The 13,558-nt window shown below is 39.1% G+C and overlaps 1 protein-coding gene across 1 annotated transcript in view; it reads left to right on the top strand.

Annotated features, from left to right (window-relative positions):
- The window catches only part of CCDC148 (coiled-coil domain containing 148), a 45,495-nt gene that overhangs the window by 15,472 nt on the left and 16,465 nt on the right, over positions 1 to 13,558 (top strand). Inside the window, 1 exon segment of the mRNA XM_086615981.1 lies at positions 2,080 to 2,295. Coding sequence (XP_086472107.1) covers positions 2,080 to 2,295 — 216 coding nt within the window.

The following is a 13,558-nucleotide window of genomic DNA, read 5'->3' as shown; positions in this document are numbered from 1 at the left end:
ATATTAGATCAACTGTATACTTTCTTACATAAATCACATAATGATTTTGTATTAAAGAATGTTTATCAAAGTCTTTTATTTTAACGTTTCTTAATTATAAATTTTATTCTGCACAGGTGTCTCTGTCTTCAAAATGCATGAACTTGAAAACCTATCGCTTCTTCAAAATAAGCACTGTGGAGATTTTATAGTTCCACATACTCTTACAGCCAAATTCACAAAATTAGTTTGTTAGCGTTGCTTTTGCAGTAGAGTTTTATAGTTATGTCATGCTATTCTGCTTCTCTTGGTATTTTTATTTTTATGAGGATGTATAGCATTGTTGAATTGTCTAAGAAGTTATTTTAATTGGTCTGTGGCACATATATAGCAGGAAGAGTGGAAAGTTATCTTCTGCTCCCAGGGAGAGGCTATTTTTATATGCATAATGCCTTTCAAATTGATTGCTGATTCCTTTTATGCTGCACAGTGAACGAGCACATAGCAGCTAATAGAGAAACCCACTTCAAGGCCAGAACACTTCAGGATGTCCTAAGTAAAGTAGGAGTCTTTTTTTATCTCTGCATGTATTTTTAGACCATCTACTTCCTTGTGTTTGAGGAGTGCCTAGTGCAAAGGAGTGACTGTGAAGTGATACTGATAATTAGCATAGTTTCACCAAAATAAAGTTCTTGTGGATTTCAGAACTTTTGCCTGTGAGAACTGGGCTAAGTAATTACGTGCTTTGTACAATGTATGTCTATTTTAAGCACAGCCATTATTAATGGGTCTTCCTAATTCTTCGAAGATTCATTTAAAATTAAAAAATCCTAAATTTAAAAATCATAATTCTGCGTTAAATTGATATTTCTTAGTATGTGTATTAGCACGGCAAATGCAGAAGTGTTAAAACAGTCCTAAGAATCTATTCTTAAAATGTTTGTGTTACATTAGCATCCTAAACTTAGAGCCCTCTGTGCCTTCATACCTCTGGAGAAGAACAGATCAGTGGACAAGCACTGAGTGCTTGATCCTACAGCAGCTCATCAGAGAGATCTGGTTTTAGAAATGCAAACTCTCCATCCCATTTCTTGCTTCTGAGTGTCTTAGCTTCAGGTACCTGCCAGCATGGCTCACCTGAGCTTGTGGCAGCAGCAATGGCAAACTGCGTGGTGGACTTCTGATGCAGTGGCCTCTGTGCGTTTGAGCAAAGAGGGGCTCCAGAGGTAGTGGTGCCAGTTTATCTTCACCCAGCTCTGAGCTGATAGGAGTATCTGTGAGCTAGGCACCGGATGAGTCAGCATGCCCCTGTCAAAAGCCTGGGAGTTGGCATCGGGAATGCTTCCCTTGACACTTGTGAACAGCCATCTCTAGAAGCTTCTTCATCCCTGTAATTTGTATTTTTGGGGACATAAGACAGATCCAAGAATCTACTGCCTCAGTCTGTGCAGCCTTACCTGTTAACCGCTTGTGTTAGAGTCTTGCAGTTTGAATGTCCTTGGGAACCTCACTGAATAAGGTCAAAGAAGATGTATTTAAGATTGAATACACACCATTTTTGTTAGGTGGTGACATTGGTGGTGGCAGTGAGCTGCTTGGCAAGCTAAAAATTTATTTCCAAATTTCCTGTTAGGAAAGAAAAAGTGAAGGTAATTCTCATCTGTACTGCATTTGTACAATTGCTTTAATTGGTGTTCTCTTTCCTATAGAGCATAATTTGCTACAAAGAGCCTCATCGTAGTAAAAGTGCTCACTATCTCTGAGGATGTATGAAAGACTACTTGCATTTTAGGTACTTTAGGGCAGGAAGGAACCATTGCATTTAGTTTATTCATACTGCAAAAGCCCAGTTCAGAAAAGAACTGTGGGACATCAGGATATTAAGTGCCATGTGGTACAGGCAAATGGAAAGGCTGGAGTGGTATCACCACTTATGGACACTGGGAGACTGCAGTGCACCTGGCACCTGACAGGGCCCTAAATTGTGGATTCTTGTAGGAATATGTGTGATACAATTATATTCGAGGTTTGCAAAAATGTCTTGAATTGTTTTATTAATGCATAGTTTTTAAGCCTTTCTGAAATGCTTTACTTTTTTAGGTTGTTCATGAGAAAGCTTGGGATCGTTACCGTTTCGTCATGAATCAGCGCAGAGTCTTGCTGTTAAACTGGGCTGAAGCTGGGAAAGCCTTTTTGCTTAAGGCAACAGCGACCGTTGCAGAAGCTTCTGCTGCACACGAGACAGAAGCAGCACTGGCTCGTACCAGACAAAAGCAACAGGAGGTTTGTGCTGATCTGAAAGCAAAGGTAGGTTCAGTTACAAATCTACCACATGCAAATCTGGTTTTTACTGGTATATTCAAAATGAGGTTGCAGTGTTTAAGTGAAGAAAAACTTAACTGAAGCTAGTTGTCATAATCCTGGTTTTACTGGCCTGTTTGAATTGTTTTGGACAGTTAGTGGAAAAAGCAAACTATAATCTGTTGGCAGAGATCAGTATGTTTGTGAAGCTTGACTTACAAATGCTCTTGGAGATGCTCTGTTTCATTACCAGTAAGGATCCTTGTTAGTGTTTCAACCAGCTCTTGAACTTAGTTTGTCTTTTTTTTTTGATTAAGAATTTGATTACCTACCACCCTTTAGGCCTTGCTAAGAGTTTCATACTGTGGATATAATCTCTGTATGAGCTGTGATCACGTTTATTTTGATGGATTTTGAGCACCATCAAAGAGTTTGACCTGTATTTCAGTATTGGAAGAACAAGATTTGTTCTGCAGCCTACAATATGAAAAACTACAAGCAAGCTACAGGAGCAAAGGTCTGGCATCAGATTCCTTGGGCTCCTTTGTAACATCAGCAAATGACAAAAGATTTGTGTGTTTCTCTTTCTTCCTCAACCAAGTGTGATAGATATCTATACTGTCCGAGGCTTAGTTCATAAGTGCTTTTAACACTAGAATCCTCAGAAGTGAAAGTGAAATGTTCCATTCATCATCACTACTACCAGTTTTTTAGATTAATGGTAAGTCTGTTTTCAGAGAAATAACGAATATCTATCTTCCCTTCAGTTTATTTTTAAGAATGCTATTTAAGACATGAAAAAATGGATCCCATAACTTGTTTGCCCTTGTTATGGAGGTTTTGCAGCGTTCTGAAAAGTGATTTACTGTGTTAAGAGGTGAAAAAAAGATAAAAATACCTGGGGTTTTTGGTAAAAGAATAGAATAAAATGGAAGGAGCCTGGACACAAGAGGAAAGTGTTACGATGTTGATGCCTAAGGCATTTGTAAGAGGAATCACATTTCTGGGCATGAAAGGCATGTTAAGATTTGTTTAAACTGCTCTCTGATTTTCCTCTTGCACGGAAGTTGACATCTGAAAGCGTACATGGTCTATTATTCTCAGTTTACCAACATGATCTCTGTAGATCACTTACTTTTCAGTGAATTACTAAACACTTGATTTTGGGTTTCCACACTTAGAAAACCACAGTAAAACCTGTACTGTGGTGAAGATTTTTGATGTTGATGCTAGTTTTTTGTTATAGCAATAATACAAAAACCCTTCTGTCTCAGGTTCCCGGAGCAGTCTGTCGTAAGAAGGTTTGAATCTAAACACTTCAGGGTTAGAAACTGTCTGGGCTTGACTGAGTGAGGAGCACGTGGTTGTAGCTGCCCTGGAGCCAAGCGGAGGGAGGAGCAGTTCTCCAGACTTGGTGGGGGCTTTCCATTTTTTTTTTATTTTTATTTTTTTTTAAACCTAGGCCTCCCTGTCAGGGACTGCTGTGTGTCTCTTGTCTACATAGTTAGAGGTGGAAGGGCTCTTTATTCCAGCACTGTGAATTTATGAGACAGTCTTTTTCTTCCTCTTTTTTTACTTCCCCACAAAAAGTAACGAGCAAGTGTTGGAGCACTTCTGTTGTCTCCGTGTGGCTTAAGATTCTCACTGATGCGTTGAACATTGTCTGAAAGTTTTTTTTGATTCTGACCTCCTGTTTCCAGTAACTTGGAACTGTTTGAACCGTAAACCTATTAGGCCTGCACTTTTCCAGGGTTGCTTTCAAAGGTGGCTTTGTTAAAATGTTGAATGTTTGAACAAAAACAATTCACCTGTTTCCCAGAAAAGAGAAATGAAAAGGTACTTTTTTTTTTTTTCATTAAAGGAGGATATCATTGTGACCTTGTTTTGATCAGCTCTGCAGCTGAAAGGGCTCAAGAACGGAAGCTGAAATTGGGCAAGGAGCTCACTGTTTTTCAAAAAAAATTCTGAATGTATCCATGAGTTTTGTTTGGATTTGATGGGTATATGCCTTTGAAAACTCATACTCGACCCAGTTGTAGTTCATTTTACAGACTTGTCTTTCTACACTTTGGAAGTGTGCAAGTACAGAACGTCATCCTGTGGAAAGTAACTCAGTCCAGCGAGTTCATTTACACTGATAAAAACTCATCCTGATGAGGATACATAAGATGGAGAAAAAAGTGAATCTGTCTCTAAGGGAATGAGTGTAGAACTGAAAATCAGGAATTACAGCTGTTCTCCCACTTTTTCTTTTTGACCATTAATTGACTGATTTTTTTGCATTTCGGTAAGTTTAGCATAAGGAAATCTTACTTGTGTCAGTTTGCCAGAGGGAAAACACAGTTGGTATAATGATTTAGCTGTATGCCTGTGAAGAGTTAGTATTCTGAGTGTGAGATACACAGATCTTTACTCAACCAGGCTTCAGGGAAAGTCACAGCATTTATACGCCTATTTACATCCCCTGTAGATGAAGTTCTGACACACACTGTAAGATACGTAAGCAGTTGTAGAAATGCAAAGGATTGTTAGATCCATTTAGCAGATAGAATAGGAATAAATACATTAAAATCAAAATGGATTGTTTAAGCAGCTGTCAATGATAGAGTGGGAGAAGACAACTCTGAATACGACACCTTTTATTTGACTGGCTGTCAGTAAACCTTTAGCCTGGTTTTCTTACTTGGTTTAAAAGGGGTATCTTTCTTTAAATTTCTATGCTGCTTTGAGTTCATGGGGGTTTTCATAAGAGTTTTTCTTTCTCTGTGTGTGAAAATCAGTTTGTTCCTAATTGTAGCACAGATAGAGCAATGCAAAAGAGAAAGAAAACTCGTGTGACAGACTACGCATTTTTTAATTGCTGCAATAACCACCATATCACCTAACTTTTGTATAATTCTTTTCATCTGTCGACGAGAAGCCAAAGGCATAGCAAACAGACTAAAGAATACATTATTTAAGGCTGTTTTAAATGCACTGGAAGTAACTGTGCCGTCAGTGAGTGTCTAGGCCTTGTGACTTACAAGAAGCGATAATAATTAAAAAGTAAAGCAGCAGGGAAGTTAAATTGATGTTTATAGCAGTTTTTACCTGGGGAAAGGACTTTCAAATTCTTATTCCATGTTCCATCTCACAGAAGATCAACGTGTGTCCTTAACAGAAATCAGAGTCTCTAAGGAGGAATTTTGGAACAGCTCAAGAAGCTCAGGTGAAATAAATCAGGAGGCCCATATGGCAGTCATCTGAATGAAAGAAAGTGTGAAATGGGCAATGCTAGTGAGGATACACTGCACCTTCTTAAAGAGGAAATGTTTCTAGTACATACCTGTAACACCCCTGTTTGTGGGAAAACAAACAAAAAGCCATGGAGGGGGTTACACTTTCAATGGGCCATCAAGAGTCACTCACGTTTGCCATGCTTTATACCGCGTGGATTTGACCGCTTTCAGGATTCTGTAGCAGATGCCGTGTAAAAAACCCTCTCTTTCTGTGTAAAATTCCTCTTTCTAAACCACACAGAGAAGCAAATTCTTCAGTCATGAGGCAGTTAGGTAATGAAGTGAGCGCGCGATCTTTTGGGAGGGTCAGTAGGGTGCTGCTGCGCAGCTGGCGTGTGAAGGGCTGGAGTACTTGCTGTGATGCATCTAGAAATGCAGCCAAGCTAGCTGCATGCATTCGAAACATTATTTTTTGGTTGAATTTATCTAAAAATATTTATAATCCAGTACTTTCTATCTTCAAAACAGTTTTAAAAGGACACTCAAGGGAAGACCTACAACAGCAGACAAAAGACCAGTTGAATCTCCTGAGTGTGATGCACAGGGGGGGCTTTTTCCCTTAGCATAAAGCTACGTGCCTGCCTGCCTTTAAATCTTTTCTCTTTCTCTTTTTATGTTCCAGGATTTATCCCCACTCCAGTGCTAAAATCTCTTGCAACATATTGTAAATTTTTGGAGATCAACTCTTGCATTCCTTATCCTGACATAAACTAAGATAAATGATTTCAAAAGGAAGGGTTAGATGGAATTAACTGGGATATTGCCAATCATATAAAGCATGTTGCAGGTTGCCTTCCTTCTCCCTTCCTGTGTAATGAGAAGAAAGGATGTCAGTAAAAAGTTGTATCTCCCCGTTCAGCATACAGTCGAGTCACTGACTTGAATGTTTTGATTGCCATAGGAGATCAACATTGAAACATTACAACCAAATGTTAAAAAAAAAGAAAAAAATATACTTTGACTATAATCTGATCATTTTACAGGAAACTAAATATCTCACTATTTTAATGGTGTTTTTTTTTTAAAGAAGTGTTTTCTTTTCCAGAAGCATTGTCTGTTCACCACTGAGGTGACCTGTTCATTTGTTTGATATGAGAAATACAAGCAAGTTTTAATAACCTAAATTTTAAATAGAGATACTCACTCAGGAAGCACGTGGTGAACTTAAGAGTTGTAGGATGCTATAGTATAGTATAGTATTTTAATCCAGAGCTAACAAGCAGGCATTTATTAGTTTCAGGTCAGCACAGCATTGACGAATTACATGGGTCAGATAAAGCTCATATGTGGTAAACTTGAAGCACATGCAGAGATTGTCTCTGCAAATTTTCCTTGCTTTTCCTTTCACCCCTCCTTTTCCCCCCCTCCATTTCCCTATAATACGTGTTCTGTCACATCATGTTGTTATTTCCGAATCTATCAACCTCTCTATTGAAATCTTCTCATAATATATTACCTAATATTTTGTCTGAGGATATGGCAGATCGAAGGGATCATAGTTCCAAATCTTTTTTCTTGCCTGCTAGTGCAGTTCACAGCTTTTTGTTACAGCAGTGCAACTGTAAGGCCACAATAAAAAGGTGGAAAAATTCTTATAACTTCACTCTCTTTCAATACTCACACACCAGAAGTAGTTGATAAACCAATTTATGAAGTGTGTAAAAAGCAGATGTTCTCCACTTTTTAAGCTACAAATGAAAAAAATTGTCTTTTTTGCTAATTAAGAAAATGTCATTAGCAGAATACAAAGATAAATAACCAGATGGCCGTTATGTTAACCAGATCCTTACATTGTATTTCAGAGGGGTTTAGTAAACACTAATCCAAGAGAAACAGAAGTTCAGACTTCAGCTGTTGCCCGTTTCAGAAATGGTGGTTGCGGTGTGATTTCTAACCACACGTTCTTTCTACTTGCAGCGATTTGGACACGTGTTGGTTGCACACAACCCGCTGTGAGCGTGGTGGCTGTGTGGGGCGATGCACAGGGGCTTGGAGGTGGTCAGCCTAACGTAACTATTGAGTTGCCACTGAGCCCAGCAGCAGACCCCTGCGCTGTGCCCACTGCGTGGGAAGCTCGTTAGTGTAAACTGCCGTCATGGTTTGCTCCAGCATCGCGATTAGAATTTATGCTGTGTGAGCCAACGTGCGAGTTTGAAAACGCTTTCATCGCTGTTTGACCGTACCAGATCTGGGGAGGACTGGGAGCACACACAGAGGCACACGCTCCACTGATCTTAAACCGTGGTCACTCCATCCACTACGTGTGTTTATTTTTATTCTTCTTCTGACGCTGCCATGACTGCATCCTTAATCTTATGTACTGGGCGTAAACTGGAGGGTTTTGGTGATGGGCAGCTGCAAGGGGACCCTGCGTGGGAGGAGACCACGGACCGACTTGTCAGCTCTGAGATCCATTTAAACAACCCATTACATCCCAAAACTTCAACCAGTCAGAGGAGCATGTAGCACCTCAGCCTGAGACGTATCTGCTCGTTTATCTGGCTGCTAGGTTTATCAGAGCGTGGAGGATCTTAAGTATGTTTGAGACATACATTTATCTGTCAAGTTTAGTTGAAATTGCCCAATGATCTCCAAAATTATTTGAGGATGGATAGCTGGTCAAGCAGACAGCTCACATTAACCTCATTTTCTTAGGGGAATTATCTTCTTCCTCCAGCTAGGAAAGTGGCACCTCAGGCAAGCAAAACAATTTGCATTAAAATTTTGCAAAAGTAGTAAAGGATCAAAGGAGCTCTTCATACAACTGCAGAAGGAACTAGAAGAGACGGTGCTGCATATAAAAGGACAGCAAATTAGCTTAGTTGTAAATAGAAATGTGGCTTACTTAAGGTTGTGCACGTGTTTAAATATTATGTGGGCTTAAATATTCAACATGTTTGAAACGCTGAACGCTCCCGTTGTCAAGAACAGAAAGATGTTCTGAATAATGCCGACAGAGATGGGAGAGGAAACACACAAGGAAAGGAAAACAATATGTATGACACTTACAAAAAGGACTTTCTACATTTAAAAAATGATGGCTTTTTCACTTTGTTTTGGCAAACTCCCCCGTGCCCTGTAATATTTTAGACTTCAGGGAACTGTTCTTAGAATATGTTAGGGTTTTTTTTTTTTCCCTTTTACAAGCTATAGTTTTCATATCCTGAGGCACCTGTCTCATTATCTTTCCATTCAGGAATGTATGCATACACTTTCTATTCTTATTTTATTTCCAGGAATAACACTGGTAATATTTTATATTTCAATGTGTGGTGAGTTTGATTAATGCAAGTTGTTATTTTTTTTTAATTTTGATTTCTCAATTGTACATCCGCAGCAGGTCCGCTATACATACCAGTTTCCTCAGAGATGTTAACTTTGTTGGGGCAAAATTTGCCTGTGACTTCTACAGTCTTGGCAAACAAGTTGTTAACTGGAAATCTAGAAATTCATGGAATACCCACTGCGCAAGCGTAAATCTACTCTCCAGTACCTCTGCTGTGAGTTCTGCATGTCTGAGAGCTGTTGAAACTACTGCACGTTGGCATATGTTGCCAGTAGGTCCAGGGTCTCCTAAATTTCATGCTTTTCATGCATGCCCAAACCATCTATCAAGAGCATATCCAGCCTTTGCTTCCTGTGAGTGTCGGGGTTGCTGTGCAAATACTGTGGAGGCTCGTGTTTGTCTGGGAAAAGCTGTAGCAATTCTGTCCTGGATTTGCAAATGTTTTATGATAAGTATTGATTTCCTTCTTCCTAGTCCCTAGCAGAAAGTCTTAAAAGTTTGAGTAGCTGAAGTAGGATTTGTCATCAGAAATTATGGATGAATGAAAGTAAATTTGAAACCACTTTTTTTTTTAATTAAATGCACTACTTTTTAGTAGTCATTGAATAGACATTCCTTATATTTGTGACTTAAAAATGGTTTAGTTTTGTAACATGGACTTCTATTGTTCTGTTCCATTTATAAAAAGTTTAAGTGATTTGTTATCCCCATTAACCCAAGTGGAATTTATGTGCTTAACTTCTTAACCTTAATAGAAATTATCTGGGTGAATCTTTGTTCTTCTATGGGAGACCAGGTCTTTAATTTTTTACTTTCCTCTACATTTCCTTCCCCCTTTTCTTAAAAATCATTCCTTTTCTTCCATCTTAGAGTGGAAGGGAGTTGCTCAGGCAAGAGACATAGATCAGCATGCACTGCTTTTATCTGAAGGATTAATGACTAAGCTATATTGCAAGTGAAGAGGCTACACTGCTGGTTATGAAAGTCACCTTTTAATGAGTTTTCCACGTTAATCTTCGAGTGATCTCAGTTTGACTGTGCTCTTTAGCCAGTTCTATAGTAGACAAAAAGTAATAACCTTCTCTTGTGTGGGGAGATAAGAAGTTTGCCAAATTTATTAAATCTCTTCATTGATTGGATGATGTGTCCATTAGGAACTGAACTGAGAAGAATATCTTACTGAAGACCTCATGTTGCGATCCTGTAATTCCTTTAGCCCATAACTTCTTATTACTTAATCACCTTTTACATGTGTTTTCTTAATTCTGTTTTCAGGACACACTAGAAATGCATAGCTCTAAAATGGCCTTTTCTCTGTCGATAGAATTCCTTAGTCACCAACTTGTTCTGAGGCTGCAGTCCTTGTCTTACAAACATGAAGGAAAAATGGCATGGTTGATGTGGTTTGACTTCAGACTTTCAATTAAGAGGCGTTTTTTTTTCCCCTTTATGCCTTGTGGCTTCCATCTAGAAAAATGGAAAAGTATCTCAGATATCTCTGAGATTGTGATAACTCTCAATTCCATATTCAGGGAGAAACAGGGCAGAAAAGTGGGGCAGAGAAAATGACAGTGACACAATGAAGTGGAGAAGAAGAGTAAGAAGAGTGAGAAGAGAGGAGCTAGTCCTGGCAATAGAAGTAGATCAGTCTGGTTATCTGAACTGCGGACAGTTCTTGCCATGCTTTTGGACTCTATTGATTCCAAGCTTCCTCTTTCTTCTGAGCTTTGCGTGAGTAGCTGTAGGAAAGCCTTAGCTGACCTGGAGGATTCTAGCCAGCCTGAATAATCCTATGGAAAGGGAACAAGTGTGGGTTCCCATGCAATTTGGCACTCATCCTTTCCAGAGCTCATTTCGTGGTTCTGAGCGACTACTTGGGCTCTATCTGGACAAGCCAAAAAGCTGCTGAACTTGTTCTCTGTTTTCAAGGGTCCTTTCAGTAGCCTAACATGGAGCTTTGCTGCACAATAGGAATTTTATTGCTGCCTATACCTGTTTTTGGTGCAGATGACACGCACAGTGTAACACTAAGCTCAGGTAGTCTGTGCTGTCCCAAATACGAAACGTGAAATAACAATTCGTGGCTGTTACTCTGGGATTTCCTACTCGCTTTGCGGAACAGCCAGGGAGAATTGTGGGACAAATGTATGTAGATGCATTCTGCGAGTCCTTATTTTATGCTTAGGATTTTTTAATCTTAATTCCTTTAAATAGTATTTGAATCTCTAGTCATCTTGTAATCACATTTCAACATTTCTGACCCTGCAGCCTGGTTGCTGCAGCTGCCATTGCTTTCAGTTGCATGGTGATGCCACCATGAAAATGCTGGTTCTTTCACCAGTGCTGGAATAGCTCTCTGTTGCATTCTGCCTCAACTCATTCAAATTTTGCAATGGTACTTTGCTATGTAGCATCTTCATTTGCGAAGAGACCCTCTAAAGTTTTTTTCCCAGGCATTCTTAGAGTCAATTGTAAACAGTTTGAGGAAGAAAAAAACCTGAAAACCATAATAAAAATAAAGAAAAGTGCAGAAATGTATCAGGTATTAATAAAGCTCTGGGAGATTCTGAAAATATATTGGGATTTGGTCATTTTATAAGGTTGAAACAGTGAGCTAGAGAGAATCAGAGTGGGAATATCAGAGGATTTTCTTTTTATGCCTTTAGTTATGACAAACGATACTGCCTTTATCACATGATTATTGGAAATTCTTGCTTGGAGTTTGAATTCTAGCAGGTTATTATATCTGTGTAGCGCAGTGTAGCCTGGAGAATGCTGATTTGGAGCTCTGTGTGGTCGTTTTGTGACCCTGTTCCTCCCGGTCATTTTATATCCTTTTGGTTTGCAGTGTATTTTTGCCTCCCTTTTCTAAGGCTGGTTTTCTCCTTGCATGACCTTTCCTGGGCAGACCCTCTCTACGCCCCTCAGTTGTCCTGTGTTTCTGCTGACCTTCTGCCAAAAAGGAGCTTGATGCCCACTCTATGTCACCCTAGGCAGCTTCAAATCTGTTTATAATGTCCGTGTTGCTTAAAGAGAAAACCTTACGTGGTGCTGTGTTCCGTGTGCTAATTTAATGGGAATTCCCAAGGAAAGTCTTAAAAATTGTTTTGTCATTAAAAGAAATGTATCTGTAGCATTAAGTATATGATAAATACATTATTACTGTTCAGATGTTAGAGGGAAAGAACTAATTTATTACTTTAATTAGTTTGTAGTGTACTTTACATTATTGTAATATGCAATATCGGAATAATGAACTGAAAATAGGTCTGTATGCGTTCTGTTCAGCACGGCAATTTAATAATTCACTCGCAAAAGCTCCTCTAATAATGCGTGAACTGTGAAACGTACTTTAAGTGCTGGTTGTTATTAAAAACTTTCAGAACTTAATGTTGGCAGTGCTCATACTGCTAAAATGTAAGCTTCTTTGTGAAACACGTAATAGGGGATCCAGTTTTCAATATTAGTTTAACTACTAGGGTTTTTTTTTAATGTTTAGACAGAACATTTACTGTTGACACAGTAGACTCTACCCTTCTGATTTTGCACTTGTAGGAATGAAAGAATGCAATCAAGAGCACATTAATTTTTTTGTGCATTCCGTGGTCCCGGATTACTGCCTTAGTGAGTCAGAATTACCGATCAGCTTTTTTCTTTTGTTCTTCAGATCTGCACAATTACTACCTCTCGGAGGAAAACCTGATGAATACAGTGTGTTTTCTTGAAAAGCCTTAAATTGTAGGAATGTTGGAATTCCGCATCAGGTAGTTACTTTTAACACAGCAAGATATTAAAAGTACGGAAATGCAGTCACAGAGAGAGTCCTCAACTGTTGGGCTCCGTTTCGCTGCCTGCCCTTTGTTGTTGTGGTGTTTGGGCAGCAGTGCCCAGAGGCTCTGCGGGTGGGACTGGGTTTCCCGCAGTGCCATGTGTTGTACAAGCTCACAGTGAGCTGTAGCTGGCGAGGTAAATAGAGATGCCCGCTGGGTTTCCCAGGAGCTAGTCCACTAAAGCCTTTGTATAGTGAGTTAAGATAGTCTCGCTCCGAATTTTTGAACCTATGACGATATGGACCAGGGGACTGGTTTGAGAATCTCCATTCTGGCCCCTGGTACTCCCTTGAGAAGTTCCCCTTTATGGGCAGACTGGCCCACAAAACAAGTGGAGGCTGTGTGACTAGAACTACTCTCCAGCAGAGAGATGTTTTGATGTTTGAATGTGGTTTAAAAAGTGAAACACATTGACAGTTGAACCAGCTGTTCAATTCATAATTTTCTGTATTTCTTACATTATAAAACACTTTAATTTAGTGCAGTCTGTTAAGAATATTTTATCCTATGTGACTTTAACTATTCATGTGGGGAAGACATGGCATAATGCCAGCCTACTGAATTACATTTTAAATATTTTGCAAATAGTGCTTTTCTGGTTTTTTAGCAATTGTTTCCTTTTTTTTGTTGCAATTATGAATCATTTTTTAAAGGAAGTGGCTGCTCTTTTGCCTTAATGGAGAAGCATGAATTAGGTAACGTGGGAAGGGCAAGGATAATGTAAACCAACTTCATATGCTGCCTACAGAAAAGAATAAATGGGTTATTGTGGGAAAGTAATACAAAGAAACTTTCCTTCTGTCATTCTTATTACCCCTATTCTTGATTTGCAATGGGCTCATGCATTCAAAAAAAACCCTAACTAGATAAAATGGAAAGCAGAT

The sequence above is a fragment of the Tauraco erythrolophus genome, chromosome 8, assembly GCF_009769465.1.
Source record: "Tauraco erythrolophus isolate bTauEry1 chromosome 8, bTauEry1.pri, whole genome shotgun sequence".
Lineage (NCBI taxonomy): Eukaryota > Metazoa > Chordata > Aves > Musophagiformes > Musophagidae > Tauraco > Tauraco erythrolophus.
The sequence above is the reverse complement of the archived record's forward strand: the minus strand, read 5'-3'. Positions and strand labels throughout refer to the sequence as shown.